The 23,799-nt window shown below is 36.5% G+C and overlaps 2 protein-coding genes across 4 annotated transcripts in view; both read left to right on the top strand.

Moving 5' to 3' along the window:
• The window catches only part of ADK (adenosine kinase), a 532,082-nt gene that overhangs the window by 91,830 nt on the left and 416,453 nt on the right, over positions 1-23,799 (top strand). The window lies entirely within an intron of this gene.
• LOC115526970 (pterin-4-alpha-carbinolamine dehydratase-like) lies at positions 17,442-18,188 on the top strand. Its single transcript, XM_032595261.1, has one exon. It carries the CDS (start codon positions 17,442-17,444, stop codon positions 17,754-17,756), a length of 315 nt encoding a protein of 104 aa, XP_032451152.1. The 3' UTR covers positions 17,757-18,188.

Below are 23,799 nucleotides of genomic sequence, written 5' to 3'. Positions count from 1 at the left end.
AATACAGAACTTTTAAAAAGACTATGGGAGATCTTCTAATATTTTTAGGGCATAATATTTTGGGGGTGGAGGAGCTCAGTGGAAAATATTCAAATGTAAACTTATATTCAGTACTGAATTTTATCTTAAAGGTAGAAACTATTGCTGGTTACATGCCAGAGAAACTTCTATATATTCTAAAATTCAGTAGATATTTTTAAGTTTGACATAATGTAAATCCTATTGACTGTCATAATTCCACATGCATGAAAAATGTAGTTATTTCTAAAAGGAATTGTGTATTACTAAAATTTATGTTTTAGTTTTCTTTACATTTTCAAGTAAACAATATTACTGAGTTACATACTTAAAAATTAAGGGAAACATTTTAATTATTTTATGTGTTCTTGAATATTTCCAAATGAAGGAGAGAAAATTAGGCTTAAATTCATTATTTTTACAAATGAAAAGGATGATCATTCTAAATTAATTTATGTATTAAATTAATTACATAATTAAATTAATTATGTATTAGAAAGTAGTATGTGGTGCACTGTTCGTTTAGATGCTGAAATTGAATGTTCATTATAGTTAAAAATGGCTAGCTAATGAAATACATTTTTCAGTGAAGTATGAAAGATTCAGCCAGTATTTCTAGGATTTTAATTTACTTAAAAATTTATTTATTTATTTTGAGAGAGAGAGAGAGTGCATGCACACACGTGAGTGGGATAGGGGCAGAGAGAGAGGAAGAGAGAAAATCCCAAGCAGGCTCCATGCTGATACAGGGCTCGATCTCATGACTCTGAGATCATGACCTAAGCTGAAATCAAGAGTCCAATGTTTAACTGACTGAGCCACCCAGGTACCCCTTACTTTATTTACTTTTTCTGATCTTATTATCACTTGTTTTTATTTGTGTCTGGCCATGAGATTGAAGCATGAAAGTATGTAGGTATCATTGTAACTATTTCCCAAAGTCATTGTTGATTATACCAACAATTACTTTTTTGCAATGTGTGAAATTAGAGATTGAAGTTGTTTTTATTTCTTTTTAATTTTTTTCATGTGTATTTATTTTTGAGAGAGAGACAGAGTGTGAGTGGGGCAGGTTCAGAGAGAGAGAAGGGGAAACACAGAATCCAAAGCAGGCTCCAGGCTCCAAGCTGTCAGCACAGAGCCTGACGTTGGACTCTAACTCAGATCATGACTTCGCTGAAGTCGGAAGTCAGGAGCTCAACCGACTGATCCATCCAGGTGCTGCAAGTTGCTTTTATTTCTTAAATTTGATTTTTTTCTCTGGAAAGGTACATGTGTTACTTTGAATTTAGTGAATGAAACATATCACCATAGGCTAGTAAATATAGATAGATTTTCTTATGTTCCTAGACTTTGTGCATGAGTAGTTTAATCATAACTATATTATTTTTTTTTAATTTTTTTTTTCAACGTTTATTTATTTTTGGGACAGAGAGAGACAGAGCATGAACAGGGGAGGGGCAGAGAGAGGGAGACACAGAATCGGAAACAGGCTCCAGGCTCTGAGCCATCAGCCCAGAGCCCGACACGGGGCTCGAACTCATGGACCGTGAGATCGTGACCTGGCTGAAGTCGGACGCTTAACCGACTGCGCCACCCAGGCGCCCCTAATCATAACTATATTAACATCATCTTCATAATACCCTTAAGATTATGAACCACCATATTGCTTTATCCTATAGCATTTGTTTGTTTTTCTTTGTGTTATAGCTTTGGAATCAATCCTTCAGATCTCTTCTGTAAGAGGATAAAGTTCCTCTTCCATTAAGACAATTCTTTACATATAGTAGATGATCTATATATATTTGTTACATAAAGAGTAATTTTGGGGCACCTGTCTGGCTCAGTTGGTAGAGATTGTGATTCTTGGGGTAATGAGTGTAAAGTCCCATGTTTGGTACAGAGATTACTTAAATAAATAAATAATTTAAAGCTGAGTGATTTTGTTATGCCGAATATTATAATACAAAGGAAATTATTTCAATAGCTTTTCTTCCTTGTAGGAATTTCCCTAGTAACAAAGAATATTCTATATTCTGTTGTTTTTACCTTATACTCTTTTTCTCAGATGGCTTTTTTTATAATTTTATTTTGTTCATTTTTTTAATGTTTATTTTTGAGAGAGAGAGAGATCGTGCACGTGTGTATGAGCAGGGAAGAGGCAGAGAGAAAGGGAGAGAGAGAATCCCCAGCAGGCTCCAACAGTGTGGAGCCTCCCCACTGTTGGTGTGGAGCCTCCCCACTGTTGGTGTGGAGCCTCCCCAGTGTTGGTGTGGAGCCTCCCCACTGTTGGTGTGGAGCCTCCCCACTGTTGGTGTGGAGCCTCCCCACTGTTGGTGTGGAGCCTCCCCAGTGTTGGTGTGGAGCCTCCCCACTGTTGGTGTGGAGCCTCCCCACTGTTGGTGTGGAGCCTCCCCACTGTTGGTGTGGAGCCTCCCCAGTGTTGGTGTGGAGCCTCCCCACTGTTGGTGTGGAGCCTCCCCACTGTTGGTGTGGAGCCTGATTTGGGGCTTGATCTCATGAACCGCAAGATCATAACCTGAGCAGAAATCAAGAGTCGAATGCTTAACCATCTGAGCCATCAACATGCCCTGAGATGGCTTTTTATAGTTGGTTTAAAAAGGATCATCTCACTGAAATATCTTAGAATCATAATAGTGATGCATTCTATCATAGTAAAGTTAGGTGTATTTTCATTAAAAAGATTAAAAATCTTGACATCATTCTGGTTTCATGTAGATCTAGAGAATTACAGATGATCTAGTGTGGTACAGGGCTTCTTGGAGAAGGTTTCCTAAGACCTTTTCAGCGAGTCCATGAAGACAGAACTGTTTTCAAAGTGATACTTAGACATTGTTTGCCCTTTCCATTCTCATTTTCTCACTAATGTAAGTATTTTTCCAGAGGTTCCATGATATGTGATATTGATCAAATGCATAAGAGAATCTAGCTATCTTCTATTAAGCCAGATATTAATTATAAAACAATATTACTCTTCTCACTCAATTTTTAAAATTTGGAAATAGTTATTTTTCATAACATGTTATGTATGTTAACATTTAATGGTTCTGTTTAAAAAAATTAATAAACATTTAGAAATTTTGTTTTAATTTTAATATGGTCACCAGGGATAGATATAAAAGCTCTTTGAAGTACTCAATACTTTTTTTTTTTTTTTTTATGAAATTTATTGACAAATTGGTTTCCATACAACACCCAGTGCTCATCCCAAAAGGTGCCCTCCTCAATACCCATCACCCACCCTCCCCTCCCTCCCACCCCCCATCAACCCTCAGTTTGTTCTCAGTTTTTAACAGTCTCTTATGCTTTGGCTCTCTCCCACTCTAACCTCTTTTTTTTTTTTTCCTTCCCCTCCCCCATGGGTTCCTGTTAAGTTTCTCAGGATCCACATAAGAGTGAAACCATATGGTATCTGTCTTTCTCTGTATGGCTTATTTCACTTAGCATTACACTCTCCAGTTCCATCCACGTTGCTACAAAAGGCCATATTTCATTTTTTCTCATTGCCACATAGTATTCCATTGTGTATATAAACCACAATTTCTTTATCCATTCATCAGTTGATGGACATTTAGGCTCTTTCCACAATTTGGCTATTGTTGAGAGTGCTGCTATGAACATTGGGGTACAAGTGCCCCTATGCATCAGTACTCCTGTATCCCTTGGATAAATTCCTAGCAGTGCTATTGCTGGGTCATAGGGTAGGTCTATTTTTAATTTTCTGAGGAACCTCCACACTGCTTTCCAGAGCGGCTGCACCAATTTGCATTCCCACCAACAGTGCAAGAGGGTTCCCGTTTCTCCACATCCTCTCCAGCATCTATAGTCTCCTGATTTGTTCATTTTGGCCACTCTGACTGGCGTGAGGTGATACCTGAGTGTGGTTTTGATTTGTATTTCCCTGATAAGGAGCGACGCTGAACATCTTTTCATGTGCCTGTTGGCCATCTGGATGTCTTCTTTAGAGAAGTGTCTATTCATGTTTTCTGCCCATTTCTTCACTGGGTTATTTGTTTTTCGGGTGTGGAGTTTGGTGAGCTCTTTATACATTTTAGATACTAGCCCTTTGTCCGATATGTCATTTGCAAATATCTTTTCCCATTCCATTGGTTGCCTTTTAGTTTTGTTGGTTGTTTCCTTTGCTGTGCAGAAGCTTTTTATCTTCATAAGGTCCCAGTAATTCACTTTTGCTTTTAATTCCCTTGCCTTTGGGGATGTGTCGAGTAAGAGATTGCTACGGCTGAGGTCAGAGAGGTCTTTTCCTGCTTTCTCCTCTAAGGTTTTGATGGTTTCCTGTCTCACATTTAGGTCCTTTATCCATTTTGAGTTTATTTTTGTAAATGGTGTGAGAAAGTGGTCTAGTTTCAACCTTCTGCATGTTGCTGTCCAGTTCTCCCAGCACCATTTGTTAAAGAGGCTGTCTTTTTTCCATTGGATGTTCTTTCCTGCTTTGTCAAAGATGAGTTGGCCATACGTTTGTGGGTCTAGTTCTGGGGTTTCTATTCTATTCCATTGGTCTGTGTGTCTGTTTTTGTGCCACTCAATACTTTTTTTAAGTATAAAGAGGTCCTGAGATCAAAGCATATGAGATCTTCTGATCCTAATTCTTTATCTTCATTTTACCAGTGAGGGTACTCGGAGACTCAGAGGGGGTTAAATGGTTTAGTCATGTATATTCAACCATTTTTGGCTTAGCTGATACTTCCATCACTGACTTCTGACTCCTTTGATTTAACTGTTTCACGATTTAGATATTTCCAACCTCGCACCAACTCTGAGCTCCTTCAACTATTTTTTTCGTGTGGTATTTTAACTAACTTTATTAAGTGCATGAGCAAGTTGGGAACATTCACCTGATTCTTCAGCTACAATAAAATGGTGTCCTTTTTTTTTTTTAACGCATAAAATATCTAGTATAACTTTGCTATAAAGTGTGAACTTTATAGCAGGAAAAGGGAATTGATACATGAAATAGTGTAGCCTTAGTATCAAAAAAAAAAAAAGTTGAGGGCAAAGAGGTAGCCTCTCATATTTTAGAGACTCTTTTATTATCATCTTTACTTCCCTCCTACCCTGGCCCCCCATCAACAATAAAACATTGGATACAAGCTTCCCTGGACATTTATGGCAGTCCACTCATAGAAGAACAAAGTATTCTATCCTTAGGTTTCAAACAGTAAGAGGATAATAATTCTATATTGCTCTTTTGTTAGCCGTGTATTATTTCCCATGTTGAAACTCATGATTGAGAGGATAGATTCTAAAACCATCCTCCCTCCCCCCTTTTTTTAATTGTTGAAGGAATTTAAAATCATGTCATGAAAATGGATTGAAAACCTGGGTAGTTTTAACTTAGAAGAAAGAAAACCAGGATATATATGATAAGCCTTCTTCTTCATTTGAAGCACCTTCTTTATGTGCAAATGAGATTAGCTCTATTGATTTATTTGTGAAACCTCAAGGATAGAACAACTAATGAGTGGATGGTATAGACTGAATCATTTTAGCTCAATAAAGGAAAACTTTCTAGTAGTAAAGAAATGCAAAAATTGAATAAACTTGTTTTGGAGGTAATGAATTCCCTTTCTCAGGAGGTGTTATAGACTGGATTACTTGGTAGGAATTACTTGGTTGGCACACGAATCAAGAAGGTATAGTTAATTGGATTAAATGACCTTTTAAGATTCTTTCTATTTTTATATGCTTGGTATATTTGTTGAAAATAACTTTTAATTATAAGAATTTTATTTACTTTTTAAATAAGAGTTAATTTCAAAAGGACAATTGGTTTAGTAGATATATTCCACCCTTATATCAACTAGTCAATAGACCTGAAGACTTTATGGATCTGTGGTCTTGCCATGAGCATTAAAATTGATTTTCTTGAGTGTGTGTTTTATTTATTCCTTTCATTGCAAGCCATTTGAAGAGATGATTGATTGGTAGCAAAAATTTGGAAGAGGAAAGGATGATAAGCATTAGAAAGGAAAATAAAAGCCATTTTGAAGATGTACACTGATTTAATATTTTGGGGTTTATTTTCTAATTTGCTTATGATCATAAATATTTTCTGCCTCTTATTACCACTCTTTTCTGTTTCTTTTCCATATATTCCAAACTATCCATAACCAATATTTGTGTGAAATTGTCCTTAATTGTAGGTGGTTTTATAAGTAGTAGAGTCCGTTGTAATATAATCACTAAAATGTTGACTGCATTAAAACATGTTGTATAACTTCCTAATTTAGCAGAGTATTTTGGGAGAAGAGGAGAAATGGGTCTACCCTAATGTTTCTAACTCTTTTTTTTCTTGGGGTGCTAGAGAGAAATACATACTCTTACTATTACTAGAAATAAATGGATAATCACAAAATATTTGGCTTTATTTTCATTGGGAGTAGGTATTTGTATTTCTGTATATAAGCATGTATCTTTATATATCACATATATTTTTAATACTTCCAAAAAGAATTTGAGATCTTATAATGTGTTATTTTGTACACACACACACATGTGCACACTGAGTTTTATTTGTTCATCAGAGAAGGCCTGGCATAGGATTTAAGTTAAATTAGCTATAGGGTTCAGGTATCAAGTGAGTGAGTAAAATGAGCCAGTTTGAAGCAATAGATATTGATTGATTGATACATTATAACCTCTTTTCAAAGGAAGATCCATGGCACTGTAGAATCTTGCCTTCAGTTATACAGTGTAAATAAGATTGACATATGTGATATTTAAATAGTTAAGAAATTAGACCAGAACTGAAAGAAAGGGTTTCCTGTATAATCTGCTGTCATTAGACAAATTAAGTGATTGTTCCATTCTGCAGGTATGGTAAGGTTGTGTTTTATTAATTAATTAATTTATTTATTTAATATTTATTCATCTTAACTATGTGTAAAGCTTGAATTTAGACATTGGATACAGAGCATCAGACAGTTTTCCTTCACTTACAGAGTTCACAGTCTAAGACAGATTTGAATATTAAATTTTTTATTCAGTAAGTATTTCTAGTAAAAAGCTTATAATATGGAGTCTAATGACTTAAGTTCTTATTCTGCTACTTTTTATTTATTCATTCAGTTAACATTAGTTATAAATGCTTATTATATATCCCAGAAATGTAGATATTAGTAAGATATAACCTTGCCTTAAAAATTAATTCTCTTCAGGGGTGCCTGAGAAGCTCAGTTGGTTGAGTGTCCAACTTCGGCTTAGGTCATGATCTCGCAGTTCGTGGGTTTGAGCCCCACGTCAGGCTCTGTGCTGGAGAACTCAGAGCCTGGAGCCTGCTTCAGTGTCTCCCTCTCTGTCTGCCCCTCCCTCGCTTGTTCTCTCTCTCTCTCTCTCTCTCTCTCTCTCTCTCTCTCTTTCAAAATAATAAACATTAAAAAAATTCATTCTCTTCAGGAGTATTAAACAGGCAATAACTAGCTATCATACAGTGTGATAGATAACTGCTATGATTAAATTATGTGTCAAATCCTATAAGAGAAGTAGATTCCTCTAGCTGTGCAGGATGCAAGAAGCTATCTCAAAGAGCTGATATTTGAGCTGGGACTTGAAGAATGAGTAGAAATTAGTTGAGAACAGAGGAATCAACATGAACAGAGGATTAGTTAATCTATGTTAATAGGTTCTGCATGAGCCCACAGTATAGAGTGATCTGCATGAACACACAGAAACATGAGTGAGTAGTGTATTTGGAGAATGATGAAGTATTGTTTAGTTTGGTTAAAACACTAGGTATGTTGTGGAAAGAGTGGAAAGAGAAAAAGCTACACATGTAGGTTGGGGCAGATTGTGAGAGGTCTTATATACCGGGCAAAGGTTTTAGGTTTATATATGAGAGGTATTTGGGACCTGTGGAAGGTTTTTAAGCAAGCAAACATGCTTAGTTTGCATTTTACAAAGACAGTTGATAGAAAATAGGATGAGGTAGAAATTGAGGCTGGAGGTGCGTATACTAATTTGAAAACTGTTCGTAATAGAAATGAGTAAGATAATGAGGATCTGTTATAGGGAGGTAGTAGTGACTTTAGAACAACACGGGGGATGGATTCAAAATATAGTTCAGAGGTTTGAGTTGATGGGATTTAGTGACTGATCAATGAAGAGAGAGGGCATCCAGGAAGATTTAAAAATTTTGTCTTTGGCATCTGCATAGATAAATAGTGATGCTATTATCTTTGAAAGTAAAAGCAATATGACTTGGAAGAAGTTATGAATTTGGTTTTGTAACGTTCAGTTTGGAGGAATAAATCTAAAGGAATGTTGGAGGTGCTTAAGTTGCAGGTGGAGGAAATGCCTCTCCAAGAGAAGAGAAGAATTAGGAGAGAGGTAGTAATTGTTAGGTGTATCTCAGCCTGTTATTTATAGAATATGAGACATAGAATTATTTTCTGATTTGGAAATGAGCAATGTTTTAGTTATCTTAAATTCTAATTTCGTAGTGCAAAAATCACAACAATTATGTATATTATAGGCCAATAATATTAATTAAAATTTATTGAGTACTTGCTATGAAGCTTAGCTAAAATGCTAAGCATTTTACATTCATCATCCTTTAATCTCATAGCAGTGTGACTTAAATATTACTATTATCTGGATTTTCAGAAGGGTATCTTGACCAAGATTTTATAAGTGGCTGAATGGGTTTTCAAACAAATGTCAGTGTGACTTTACAGCCCAGGCTCTTAACCACTATGCTATTTGTATGTCTTGTAGAACATGAGAGCTGAAATGGATCTAAAGACATCTAGCCCTACCCTATAATTAAATATATGTCATAGCTGAAATCTGTAATTTTGGTTAAGATTAGCTATTCAGTTTACTTAATAAAAAGCTTACCCACCAACCATTCATTACTCCTGTTGTCCTTGTGGCAGATCCTTCTGTGTGTGTGTGTGTGTGTGTGTGTGTGTGTGTGTGTGTGTGTGGTGTGGGTAGGCTGACCCCTCTGCCATGTGAGTTGCCTTATCAGTCTGGGTCAATCTTGTTTGTCCCATTTTTTGTGCTAGTTAGTTAAGAGATGAGCATGTGACTTCTGTCTGGCCAGTGAAACATGAGGGGAGGCTTGATGAGGAGCTTCTGGGAAAGGTCCTTAGCCTTACATATCTGGATGTTATCCATATAAGTGGGTGCTTAGAATTCTGAGAGCTACTTTGTAACCATATGAGGGCTAGTTGAGTGTAAAATCAAAACACTACATAGCAGAGTGAAAAGATGGAGAGAACCTGGATCCTTAGTGATATTTTTGAGCTGTTAAATTACCCAATTCTAAAGCCACCCTAAGTCTTATGTGAAATTGGAGGAAGTTTATTAGGCCACTTTAAATTGGATTTTTTTTTTTTTTTCATATTTACCAATGAAAGGAACTGAACTATGGTCTAAAGTATCTACCCTTCACCTGAAGTACAAAAAAGCCATGGTGGGAGCATCTGGGTGGCTCAGCTGGTTAAGCATTCAGTTGTGGCTCAGGTCATGATCTCGCATTTTGTGTGCTTGAGCCCTGCGTTGGGCTCTGTGCTGACAGCTCAGAGCCTGGAGCCTGCTTTGGATTCTGTGTCTCCCTCTCTCTCTGCCCCTCCCTTGCTCATGTGCGTGCGCTCTCTCTCAAAAATAAATAAAGATAAAAAAAAAAGCCATTGTAAGACTTGCATTACTATTAAGGTAAGCTTGAAACTGGAACAGTTTTTGTGTCAATGTTCGGTTTTAGTGTCTACACCTAATTTTATTGGGGTAGAAGCTAGAAATGCTCGTGTTCTAGAAATTAGATGTTATATGTTAAAGTAGCAAAATGTCATTGAGGAAATAAGATTGATTATTTTGATAATAGATAAAAGGAATAGGAAACTGCTCTTCAAGTTAGGGTAGGAAATCGATATGGGTTTAATTTGTAGTCAGTTAACAAGTTTCAGGGTTTCTCTCATAGACCCTTCCAAGGCCCTGAGAGGATCCCAAGCAATGTGTTTACATAGCTATATTTTGGGGGGATAAAATTGTCAAAAGTTAGATATTTTAACCAGTTAAATTGCTATTTATTTTCACTTTGACTTACTGGGTGGCATTAGAGTGGTCAGAGGCATTTCTGGGATCTGGTTATGGGGAAGTATAGTATGGGATATGTTTAGATGGAGTACATGTTCTGCAGTTATTTCTGCATATTGTTAAGTTCTTACTAGCTGTTCTGGCATAGGTATGACTCCCAGTAATATTCTTACTGTCTACTGTGCTGATGGCTTTGTGATATATAGATGCAAGGGCAGAGGTCTTAAAGCAATCTAAACATGTTCCTTGAGTCTGGTAGGAGAAAGAGGAAGGGAAATATCGTTTAAATATATGGACTCAGAAGCTAGTCTGGAAATTTTTTCTAAATCTTAGAATTCATATATGAAAGAAACTTATTAGGAGTTTTCCTGAATCTGACAACAATCTTAACAGTGTTTATGACTTTATCAGTAATAACTTGTGAAACTGATAAAAACTTTTCTAAACTATCAAGAATAAAACCTGAATCAAACACACTAGCAGAAAGACTGAGTTACCTTTTTGTTTTCTTAATATTATAAAACTTTTATATGAAAAGGAAATCAAAAGTATGCAGTCAGAAATGTATGAAAATAAGAGCATATAGAGGTTGGTTAAGTAATTGATAAAAATATGCCAATTTTGGGATGCCTGGTTGGCTCAGTCAGTTAAGCATCTGACTCTTGATTTTGGCTCAGGTTGTGATGTCACAGTTCATGAGATCGAGCCTTGCATCAGACTCTGCGCTGACAGTGCAGAGTCTGCTTGGGATTTTCTCTCTCCCTCTCTTTGCCTCTCTCTCTCTCTCTCTCTCAAAATAAATCAAATAAACATTAAAAAATGCCAGTCTTTCTTGAATTTATGATGTTTGTGGTATTTTGTTACCTTTTAAAAATTTGTAATTTATATTTGCAAACTGAATCTAACAATACATTGAAAGAATTATCGCCACAATCAAGTGGGATTTATTCCTGGGCCGCAGGGGTGGTTCAATATCCAAAAATCAAAGTGACTTATCACATTAATAAAAGAAAGATTAAGAGCCACATGATCCTCTCAATTAGATGTAGAAAAAGCATTTGACAAAATACAGCATGTTTTCTTGATAAAAATTCTTGAGAAAGTAGAGATAGAAGGAACATACCTCAAGATCATAGAGGCCATATATGAAAGACCCAGAGCTAATATCCTCAATGGGGAAAAACTGAGACCTTTCCCCGTAAGATCAGGAACATGGCAAGGATGTCCACTCTCACTACTGTTGCTCAACGTAGTATTGGAAGTCCTAGCCTCAGCAGTCAGACAACAGAAGGAATAGAAGGCATCTGAATGATCAAGGAAGAAGTCAAACTTTCACTCTTTGCAGGCAACATGATACTCTATGTGGAAAACGCAAAAGACTCCAACAAAAAACTACTAAAACTGATACATGAATTCAGCAAAGTCACAACATATATAATCAACATACAGAAATCAGTTGCATTTCTATACACCAATAATGAAGCAGCAGAGAAATCAAGGAATTGATCCCACTTACAATCGTAGTGAAAAGCATAAGATACCCAGGAATAAACCTAACCAAAGAGGTAAAAGATCTGTATGCTGAAAACTATAGAAAGCTTATGAAAGAAATGGAAGAAGACACAAAGAAATGGAAAAACATTCCATACTCATGGATTGGAAGAACAAATATTGTTAAAATGTCAATACTACCCAAAGCAATCTACACATTCAATGCAATCCCTATCAAAATAACACCAGCATTCCTCACAGAACTAGAACAAACATTTCTAAAATTTGTATGGAACCAGAAAAAAACCCTGAGTAGCCAAGTAATGTTGAAAAAGAAAACCAAAACTGGAGGCATCACAATTCGGGACTTCAGGCTGTATTACAAAGCTGTAATGATCAAGACAGTATGGTACTGGCAGAAAAACAGGTACATAGATCAATAGAACAGATTAGAGAACCCAGAAATGGACCCACAAATATATGGCCAACTAATCTTCAACAAAGCAGGAAAGAATATCCAATGGAAAAGAGACAGTCTCTTCAGCACATGGTGTTGGGAAAACTGGACAGCAACATGCAGAAGAATGAACCTGGACCACTTTATTACACCATACACAAAAATAAACTCAAAATGGATGAGAGGCCTAAATGTAAGACAGGAAACCATCAAATCCTGGAGGAAAAAACAGGCAATAACCTCTTTGACCTCGGCTGCAGCAACTTCTTGACATGTCTACAGAGGCAGAGGAAACAAAAGCAAGAATGAACTATTAGGACCTCATCAATATAAAAAGCTACTGCACAGCAAAGGAAACAGTCAACAAAACTAAAAGACAACCAACGGAATGGGAGAAGATGTTTGCAAATGACGTATCAGATAAAGGGTTAGTATCCAAAATCTATAAACTTATCAAACTCAGCACCCTAAAACAAATAATCCAGCAAAGAGATGGTAGAAGACGTGAACAGACATTTTTCCAAAGAAGACACCCAGGTGGCTAACAGACACAAGGAAAGATGCTCAACATCATTCATCATCTGGGAAATACAAATCAAAACCACAATGAGATACCACCTCACACCCATCAGAATGGCTAAAATTAACAACTCAGGCAACAATAGATGTTGGTGAGGATGCAGAGAAAGGGGAACCCTTTTGCACTGTTGTTGGGAATGCAAACTGGTGCAGCCACTCTGGAAAACAGTATGGAGGTTCCTCGAGAAATTAAAAATAGAACTATCCTGTGACCCAGCAATTGCCCTACTAGGTATTTATCCAAAGAATACAAAAATGCTGATTCAGAGAGGCACATGTACCCCAGTGTTTATAGCAGTGCTATCAGCAATAGCCAAAATATGGGAACAGCCCAAATGTCCATCAATTGATGAATGGATAAAGAAGATGTGGTATATATATACAATGGAATATTACCTGATGATCAAAATGACTTAAATCCTACTGTTTGCAACAAAATGGATGGAACTAGAGTGTATTATGCTAAGAGAAATAAATCCACAAAAGTTAAATATTGTATGATTTACTCATGTGGAATTTAAGAAACAAAACAGATGAACCTAGGGGAAGGGAAGGAAAAATAAAATAAAAACAGAGAGGCAAACCATAGGAGACTTTTAAATACAGAGAACAAATCGAGGGTTGCTGGTGGGTTGTTGGGTGAGAGGATGGGCTGAATGGGTGATGGGCATTAAAGAGGGCACTTGTTGGGATGAGCACTGAACGTTATATGTAAGTAGTGAATCACTAAATTCTACTCCTGAAACCTTTATTACACTATATGTTAACTAACTTGGATCTAAATAGAATAAAAAAAATTTAAATAGAAATTTGTAATTTAACGAGGCTTATTTTCATATTTTAAATACATATTTCACATCTAATTTGCGTCCTTTTCCTTAAAAAGAGTTCCCCAAGTTGTAGAAGTTACTGGTCCATAAAACCTGGATCCACTCCTCAAAGGAAACACAAGCTAAGATTTATTTTGTGGGGGCACCTTGGTGGCTCAAAGAGTATCTTACTCTTGATATTGGCTCAGGTCATGATCTCACAGTTTGTGAGATTGAGCACTGCATAGAGTTTTGCACTGGTAGCGCAGAGCCTGCTTGGGATTCTCTCTCCCCTCTCTTTCTCTGCCCCTCCCCTGTTCATGCAACCTCTCTCTCTGTCTGTCTCTCTCTATGTCTCAAAATAAGATTTGTTTTGTGTAAGTGTTGAAATAGGTACTTCCAAGTGACAGTTAAGGGAGTCCCATGTTTTAGTATTATGATAGATGATAAAGGTAAACATTTTGAAAGATTTGGGGTAGAATGGAATGTAGCTGTTTAAACATCTACAGTGGGTTAGAGTGATAATAATCTTCCCTTAAATTTTGTCAGATTTTTCTAGTACCTGGCTATGGCAGCTTTGATGATATTTTCTTCATTAATGTTTTTCAGAAATTAGAATGGGGGAGATCTGATGAGGGGAAAGAAGGCCTTTACTGTGTGCCAGCTAATGAAAACAGAATCACTCCCTGTTGTATAATAAAGAATTTGGTTTTTACCCTGGGTTCCTGGTACAGAGCAACTAAAACCCATGGAATATCCCAAGTGACAGAGTGTCTTTGTTATTTATGAGCTACTAGGATTGCTGTGCTATCACTGTCATTATTCTAATGAAGTGACTCATGGTGGGCCCCTAGCTCACTTCTGAAGGGGGGCTGATCAACCAGGAAGGTCAAATCGTGTGATTATTTAGAGGGTTTGGACTTAGAGCTAGCCCACCTCTGGGAAGGGGGTTTGGAGATTGAAGTCATTCATGTGGCCAATGATCCAATCATTGTAATGACATCCCAGTAAAAACTCTGGACAGTGAAGCTCAGTGAAACTTCCTTCTTAATGAACAAAATACTTTGCAGAAATGTGTTGCACTCTGATTCCACGAGGGGAGGGCATGGAAGGTCTGTGTTTGGGACTCTTCTAGACCTCACCTTATTTGTCTCTTCATTTGGTTGTTCTTGAGTTGTATTATTTACAATAAAACTGTAATTGTAAATACAATTGACCCGTGAACAATATGAGGATTTTGGGGTGCCGATTGCCCATGCAATTTAAAATCCATATATAACTTTTGATTACCCCAAAACCTAACTACTAATAGCCAACTATTGTTGATTTACACATATTTTGTATGCTATACGTATTATATACTATATTCTTACAATAAAGTAAGCCAGAGAAAAGAAAATGCTGTTAAAACTATATGGAGGAGAAAATACAGTACTGTAAAAAATCTACTTGTAAGTGGACCTGCACAATTCAAACCTGTGTTTTCAAAGGTCAAACTGTATAGCACTTTCCTCAGTTATGTGAGTCATTCTAGTAAATTATTGAACCTGTGGGAGGGTAATAGAAAACTCCAAATTTGTATGTAGTCAGAAGTGTGGGTGGTCTGATGTGAGGGAAACATGCTGTGAACTGTGTCCATTAACTTGTGGGATCTGTGCTAACTCTGGGTGATTAGTACCAGAATTGAATTGCAGTACACTAGTTGAGGTTGAAAGAGACAGATTCTAAAATTAATTGCCAAAATACTGAATCCAATTTAGGACTTGGTAGTGTGTAGCACTAAACAAAATACATGAACAAATTTCATATGAAGATGTTCAACTTCATTCATAGAAGGTAGAACATTTTAATTTTTGGCCTCTACTGTGTTCCAGTGTTTCATTGTCATGAGATGTTAATCACTAATTCACATGTTGTATCAATTAGGATTGAATTTGCATATGAGAAAGTCCAAAATTACAGCAACAGAAGCAAGATAGAATTTAATTTTTCTTTCATGTAATAGAAGTCTATAAGTTGGTAGCCCAGGTTGGCTTGACAGCTTTACAGTCAACAGGAACTGAAGCCCTATCTTTACTATGCTGGCTTCCATTTTTAGGGTCCTCTTATAGTGACTATTACTTTAAGACATGTTAGGTCTTATACTAGATCTTGTCCTTAGTCTATAAAACAGACCCAGTCCCCAACCTCATGGAGTTTTTAATGTGTGAAGAAGCATCCTGTGAAACAATGTGTAGTAGGCTTCAAATAGTGGCTTCTCCTTGGGAAGGATAGAGGTGATTTCTGAATAGGATAGATTAGTAGCAAAAATAATAATTATGATGATATAATCAGAAAACTGTGAGTGAATCTGTTAACCTTAAAAATAAAACTGCCAGTTATTTTATCAGCAAAAGTGGGTTTGTTTGGGAATAGTAGAGAATTGCAATTAGGGACAAGCAAGCTGTGGCAAAACCATAGACAAGTCCAGCAAATAAAGAAAGTTATGCTCTTCTATAGGGGAAAGTGGAGATTAGGAACTTTTATAAACAAAAAATCCATTGGAGTAAACTGGGAGTTCGAGTACAGTGACTTTCATTGGGTGAGTTGTGACAGTCTCTCATTGGCTAGGCTGTTGCCTGGGGATGAGGAGAACCTTTCTTCCTCCTGCTGAGTTAGTAAAGCAGTAGCTAAAATAGTATGGATTTGCAAGATTCATCTCTTCTGTTGGGTCTGCATTTGACCACCATTGGTAGGGTGCTCCCCATCTGTACTCCTGGCTCCATTTTAATGAGGTTTCTCTTTGTGAATTTTTACAAAATAAGTGGTAAGATAATCATATAGTATGCTAAAGGAAATAATAAAAGAATCTGTATAAGATACAGAGGTAGGTGCGCCTGGGTGGCTTAGTTGGTTAAGTGTCTGGCTCTTGATTTCGGCTCACGTTATGATCTCACACGGTTTGTGGGTTTGAGCCCTGCATTGGGTTCCCACAAACCACGCCCCCCAACCACCCAACCGCATCACCCCTGCTCCACAACAGCTCAGAGCCTGCTTGGGATTTTCTCTCCCTCTCTCTCTGCCCCTTCCCTGATTGCACTCTCTCCCTCTCTCAAAATAGATAATAAAATAAACTTTTTAAAAACCTTAATAAAAAAAAGATACAGAGCTAGAGGTAATGATTAACTTCCAGTAGTATCAGTATTGAAAATCAACAGGATAGTCTTTCAAATGAGTTGAAAACCCCTATCTGGTTTCCCTCTGAGCCTCCTTTTTTATTCACACTTTAGTTTTCTGGTTAGCCCCAGAATTTCTTGGTTGTGTCCTGCCTTCAGTGCTTACATAATTTTCTCTCTGGAAGTTTTTGCTCTCCACAAGAAGCTAACTTTGGTTTGCTTTGAAAATTCAAGATTCCTTAAAAGGTTATCTGAGAGCCTTCTTGATCTCCATCATGCTAATTTTTCCGTTGCTCACATTAGTACTTTTTGCGCTTTACTGAAATTATTTTTGGTTTGCCATTTCCTTTAAATTGTATATTATTTGAAGATAGAGACTGTGTTTTAATTCTTTCAGCGCTACTGAAAATAAAATATTTACATGAAAAAATTTTTTTAGTGTAGTGTGCTTAACCGCATATGTGTTGTGGGATTGTTGAGTGTAATGGTCAAGAAAGAATTCTTGAGACATTTTATGGTGCAACTTAGTAAGTTTATTTAAGTAGCATGGGGTCAGGACCTGTGGGCAGAAAGGGCTGCACTTGCTGTATGAAGCTGGTGTTATATGCTTAGTGCTCAGGGGGGTTGGGGACATGCAAGGAGTATTAGATCATAAATGTTTTCTTTGAGTTTCTACTTGTAAAACTACTTTCACAAGATTTTTCTGGTGTTTATTATTCAGTTTGATATTAACTATTGGTGAGATATACAGGCAGTCATGAGACCCTTTTCAGAATGTAGCAACCAGTGGGTGGTGCCGCCCTCCTGCCCCACAGCCACCTGCTGCTTGGCCACATCCGCACCTGCGCAGTGCTCAGGATGGCTGGCAAAACACAGAGGCTAAGTGATGAGGAGAGGAACCAGCTGCTGCCAAACCTGAGAGCTCTAGGGTGGGACGAGCTGGAAGGCAGAGATGCTATCTTCAAGCAGTTCCATTTCAAAGACTTCATTTGGGCCTTTGGCTTCATGATGAGGGTGGCCCTGCAGGCTCAGAAACTAGACCACCATCCCGAATGGTTTAACATGTACAGTAAGGCCCACATCACCCTGAGCACCCGTGAATGTGCAGGCCTTTTAGAACAGGACATAAACCTGGCCAGCTTCATTGAACAAGTAGCAGTGTCCATGACATAGGCCCTGCCCTTCCTCGTGGAAGTCTTTGGGGGAAGTGGAGGGACTGATTTGGGAATCCAGGGAGGGAGCTGGGGAGCCCTGAGATGTTCTACAGCCAGAATTGCCAAGTGGACTCCGCTGCCTCCGTTTAGGGGAGAGTCCTTGCTGTGGTAAGAGGAGGTGCCAGCCTCACTGCCGACCACTCTTTGTCCCCAGCGCTCTGGCACACGTATGCTAATCGAGTACGATCTTCCCCTTCTGTAGGACTTCCCAACAACAGTAATGGTCTTCTTGCCAGGCTGTGTCTTGCTCCTTTTCTGATTCATTTCCCAAGAAGCTGTGTCTAAGATGCACAGTCTTATCTTAGAAACCAGGACCCTAAAGTCAACCCCCTGGTATGTGACAGAAACACGTGAGCTTTTATGTCTCAAATAAAACTATTGTTTCAATTGGGGGAAAAAAAAAAGAATGTAGCCACCAGTGCTTACTTGATCCTTATCTAAACCATGCAGGCCTTCTGGGTTAAAAGTGAATGTTTTTCTGTTTCTATCACTATCACTCTTTGGGCCTAAATATATAAAAAACTGTAATTTTTAAATATTTGGAAGCATTATTTTCCTTTAAAAATCTGGGGTTTGGGTCATTTGTTCCACTTAACTCTGTTATATAATTTTATAAATTTTATTTTATTTTATTTTATTTTATTTTATTTTATTTTATTTTATTTTATTTTATTTTTTAAGGATCTTATTTTTAAGTAATTTCTATACCCAACATGGGGCTTGAACTCACAACCCCAAGATTCAGAATTGCATGCTCTACTGACTGAGCCAGCCTGGCACAGCACCCCCACACGCCTTTTTTTCTCTAAAATTTATTTTAAGTGCATTTGTACTGAACATGTACGTGAAAGTTTTGTTATATCTTTGAAAAATACTAATACAACTAATAAAGTTACTAATACAGGGGTGTCTGGGTGGCTCAGTTGGTTAAGCAAACGACTCTTGATCTCAGCTCAGACCTTGATCTCAGGGTTGTGAATTCAAGCTCCACATTGGGCTCCACCCTGGACATGAAGCCTACTTAGAAAATGAATGAGTGAATGAATGAATAAGTGAATGAATGAATGAATGAATAAATAATAAAATAACTGATATAAACTCTTAACAGCTTTTTTTCCTGGAGGCTGTAACTTCAGTAAACTCTTTGTCTATTTCCTATTTTTTAGTTACTATAAATTATGATTTCAAAATTATAAAATTCACCCTTTTTTGGTTCCATGTTCCTTTTTGGTTCATGGTCCTTATGAAAGATCAAAGTGATTTATAAATATATAGAAAGCAAAAGTTCCCCACATATGTTTTCCAACATTTTCCTTAAAGAGTATTTGATATAGACAAAAGAGTATGTATCATGTTTTGAAGCATACCAATGAAACTAAACCTCATGAACCTATCACCCAATTGAAGAAATATGATATTATTAATAGCTTTGAGACTCCTTTCATACTCTGCCTAGAGTCATTCTCCCAAATCCTCCACAGAAGTAACCATACTCTTGAATATAGGTTTGGTATTTTTTTTTTTTAACATAATTCATTTTCTTTATAATTTAATTGTGATTATGTATTCCTGAACAGTATGTTTTTTAGTTTTGTTTTTAAACTGTATAAAATTAATACATTTTTGTATATATCTGTGATTTATCCTCGTTGATACATATAGCTATAGTTCATTGATTTTCATTATTCAATAACTAGTATTCAACTGCATGAATATGTATCATTTTATTTGTTTATTTTATTCATTTATTTTTTTAACATTTATTTTTGAGAGACAGAGCATGAGTGGGGGAGGGGCAGGAACAGAGGGGGGACACAGAATCTGAAGCAGGCTCCAGGCTCTGAGCTGTCAGCAGAGCCCGACACAGGGCTCGAACTCACGGACCGCGAGATCATGACCTGAGCCAAAGTTGGACGCTTAACCAACTGAGCCACCTAAGCGCCCCTATTTGTTTGTTTGTTTATAATTTATTTATTTTGAGAGAGAGAGAGAGAAAGGCAGACAGAGAGGGAGAAAGAGAACTCCAAGCAGGTCCCACACTGTCAGCGCAGAGCCCGATGTGCAGCTCATTCTCATTGAACTGAGAGATCATGACCTGAGCTGAAATCAAGAGTTGGATGCTTAACCGACTGAGCCACCCAGCCCCCCTCATTTTATTTTTCCATTCACCTGTTGATGGACATTTATGTCATTTCCAGTTGTTTTGTGACTATGAACATTCTTATATTTGCCTCTTGTACATACGCAAGAATTTATTTAAGGTAGTAGTTATCAAAATACTGTCAACTGAAACTAACAGCAAGACTTCATTTACATTGAAGTGGGCATATAGACACACACACATATACATACACATGCTCCTCTGATTGAAACATTTCAGGAAATAGTCCTTTTACTAAACATTATATAAATGTAAGAATGTTAATAACAAATACTGTTCAACAATCTCTAAAATGAGCAATACAGACATGAATATTTAGAAATGTTTTGGAAATATTTATACAGTTTTGGAAATTTTTATGAAGTGTATTCTTGTCTACTCATAAATTCATTTTAGTTCACAGCATACAAGAATAATGCCGTATGTTTATTTGGTACACTGTTGAGCCTGTTGCTTTTCTATGTTTTTCATTAATCACAGTTAAAATCCAGTTTATACTAGTAGGTTGTTGCCTATAGTAATATACTCTTTCTATTTAGCAATAGAAAGTTTTAAACCTTAAGTAATTCATTATGTTTGGGCACCAAATTTAATATTATTATTAATTCATGGTCTAAAAACTGGATCTTTTATCCAAATATTTTTCTTTAATGTTTCACATTTCTCTTTCGGAAATTAATCGTGAAATGTTTTGCAAAGGGAAGTTAGAAGTTACATATTGTATTTATCATTTAGTTCAAAACTATATTTATTAATAATATTCTCTTCATTAAGCTTGGGAACATAGAGTAACTAGAGTTTTTAATTTTAAGTCTTACTGACTATAATGATGTTTTTTGGTATCCTTGGGTATCTCTGATGTATTAAAATAAATCATTATTGCCTGTAGTTTCACATTTATTTCTTTTAGAGTGTTTAAAATAATCAATTAAATATGCCTATTTTATCCCCCAATTTTTCAATATTTGCCAGTTGAGATTTTTATTCACTTGAATACAAAAGTATCCTATTCCTGCATTTCATACCATCTCTGCTTAGCATTCTTTTTTCTCAACAACCAATAAATGTACTTCAATATTGTATTATAAATGAGTATGGTTAGTTCCAGTCTCTGAACAAAATACTTTAGAAAGTCAGCTATTCAGTGAGCTTCCTTTCATTACATTAACAGTTTTTATTACATTTTACCCATGAGATCTGGTAGAATTTCTATGCTAAAGCTTTATTATATAAAACAATGATTCTAACCAACTTTAGTAATCTCCTAATTTTTAAGAATGATTCTGCTCTTTCCCAATCATATTTGCTGCTCTATAACTTATAATTCTTGTAAATTTTTAGTTGAATTTATATTGATCAGCAGTGTACTTCATAATTCTATAAATAAATGTAAGCCAGTTATATGAGAGGTTAAAATTTCTACAATCAGAAAATCTTATATTAAATGGTCTTCCCACATGTATCTGACATAAATTGTAAAGTTCCTATCAAGTTAGGTTATGAAATTTATACCAGGCTACAATGAGAAATAAATATTTTCTTGTTATTTCTGCAGTACAGATTTTATGTAATAGTATATCACCAAAAGATACAGCTTTTAATTTATTAGTTCTTTTATTATTAAAACAAATGTGCTTTTAAAAAATACATTCTCTGCACAATGCTAAACACAAAAAAATGTTCAGTGGCTATGTGAGTCACTTTGTTTTGCCAGTGTGTTAGGCAACTAAATGGTGATAACAAGAATGACTAAGTATTAGGCTGATAACTTTGCCTTTTTTGTTTCTCTGAAAATATTTCAGGAATGTAGAGCATGCTGTTTTTCCAAGTGTCTTGTTACTTTTAAAGATTCTCATCTTTCATTTATAAGGTATCATTACAAATAATACTTGGTTTATAATTTTTATTAATGTTTTTGTGCAGCATTTTCATTATTTACCCTTTCAGATCCAGATCCAGCAACTAAATTTGAGCATGCCTTCATATTTTTTACTTACTCATTTTGCTTCTAAAAGTAAAGTCATCTATTTTAATGTCAATTTGCTCTTGTTTAAGTAAAGTCTTTAATGTGAACTTGAATGACATTCTGCTATATAATACTTCAAAAAAAGATTTTTAAGCTAAACATATAGTTGATACTCTTGTGGTCAGTGGATGATATTTGTTCCAAACATTTTCTTTTTTTTTTTTTTTGTAATGTTTATTTATTTTTGAGACAGAGAGAGACAGAGCATGAACAGGGGAGGGTCAGAGAGAGAGGGAGACACAGAATCCGAAACAGGCTCCAGGCTCTGAGCTGTCAGCACAGAGCCCGATGCGGGGCTCGAACTCACGGACCATGAGATCATGCCCTGAGCCAAAGTCAGACGCTTAACCGACCAAGCCACCCAGGCGCCCCTGTTCCAAACATTTTCATAACTATAGTGAATTATGTTAATATAAAATTACATTGTGAAGTCTTAACCCTCCTCTTACAGTGATGGTGAAGTGAACTGTCAAAAAATTAGATGAGACATCAGTAAGCAAAATATTGAACTGACCTATTTAAAAAAATTTTTTTTAATCTTTATTTTGAGAGAAAGAGAGAGACTGAGTGCGAGCAAGGGAGGGGCAGAAAGAGAGGGAGACACAGAATCTGAAGCAGGCTCCAGGTTCTGAGCTGTCGTCACAGAGCCTGACACAGGGCTTGTACTCATGAAAGCAAATTCATGACATGATCCGAAGTCAGATATTTAACCAACTGAGCCACCCAGGCGCCCCTGAACTGACCTGTTTTTGTCTGATATTGATGACAGTGTCTCAGCTGACCCTTAATTAATGCCATCTCTAGAACCTCTACAGTTGGCATTCAGTAAATACTAGTTGAATAAAGTAAAGACTGGGGAACGATGAAGGAAAAATGAACTGAGTGTCACGCAGCTTTAGGTTAATTTTATCAGAATTGCCCCCAACAAACTGACTCTGTGTACTAAAAGGAACTCATTGAGCAAACTTATTTTCGTAATTATATCTTCATGAACTGATAGGACAGTTATTCTTCATCAAAGCATGTTGCTTTCCTTTAAGATCATTCATTTGAGACTACGGGCTTTTAGTTATTTTTCTAGACATTTATTTGTTGATTAGCCAGTAAATGTCAGGTGCTGGGGATTCAGAGGTAAATACAATAGTGTCTGTTTTCAAGGAGTTCATAATCTAGTGTGTAGCCAATGAACAATCATAGAGGAGGTGTGGAATCAGTGTTAGAGTACAGTACTGGGTGTTGGGATCAGACTCAGGTGAAGCTTCACTGTGGAGATGGCCTAAGCTTAGTTAGAGGAAGAGTAAGATTTCATCAAGTGGAGGTGGCAGAGAAAGCATTCTCACATGGGCAGCATGTAAAAAGATTTAGTACAGTATATTTATTAGATTTGTCTTCCTGGAGCATTCTGTACATTGTACTGAATATTCTGAGAAGACAGAAAAACAGGCTGGGATCATTTCATGGAGGGTGATGGTAAGAAGGTCAGAGGATTTTAGGTAGGTGGTCTGTTCAAATGCAGTTTTGAAAGTGTGCTTGATATTAGCCTGGTTATACTTTTGGCAGATTTGGCAAGAACAGATTGTTGTGATATGGTAGCAAAGTAATACAAAAAGGAATTTGAAATGCTATTTGTATTCAAAGTCCTTTATGAACATTATCTAACCTATCTTCATAACTGACTTTGTGAAGTTGATGTCTTTGAAAAATTTTTTTTTCAAGTTTTTATTTAAATTCCAGTCAACACACAATGTAATATTAGTTTCAGGTGTAGAATTGAGTGATTTGTCACTTATATACAACACCCAGTGCTCATCCCAA

The sequence above is a fragment of the Lynx canadensis genome, chromosome D2, assembly GCF_007474595.2.
Source record: "Lynx canadensis isolate LIC74 chromosome D2, mLynCan4.pri.v2, whole genome shotgun sequence".
Classification (NCBI taxonomy): Eukaryota; Metazoa; Chordata; class Mammalia; order Carnivora; family Felidae; genus Lynx; species Lynx canadensis.
Note: the sequence above shows the minus strand (reverse complement) of the source record. Positions and strands in the feature narration are given on the sequence as shown.

Bases quoted from the DNA above. Each gene is read 5' to 3' on its own strand.
- LOC115526970 (XM_032595261.1), top strand. From the start codon at position 17,442: ATGGCTGGCAAAACACAGAGGCTAAGTGATGAGGAGAGGAACCAGCTG.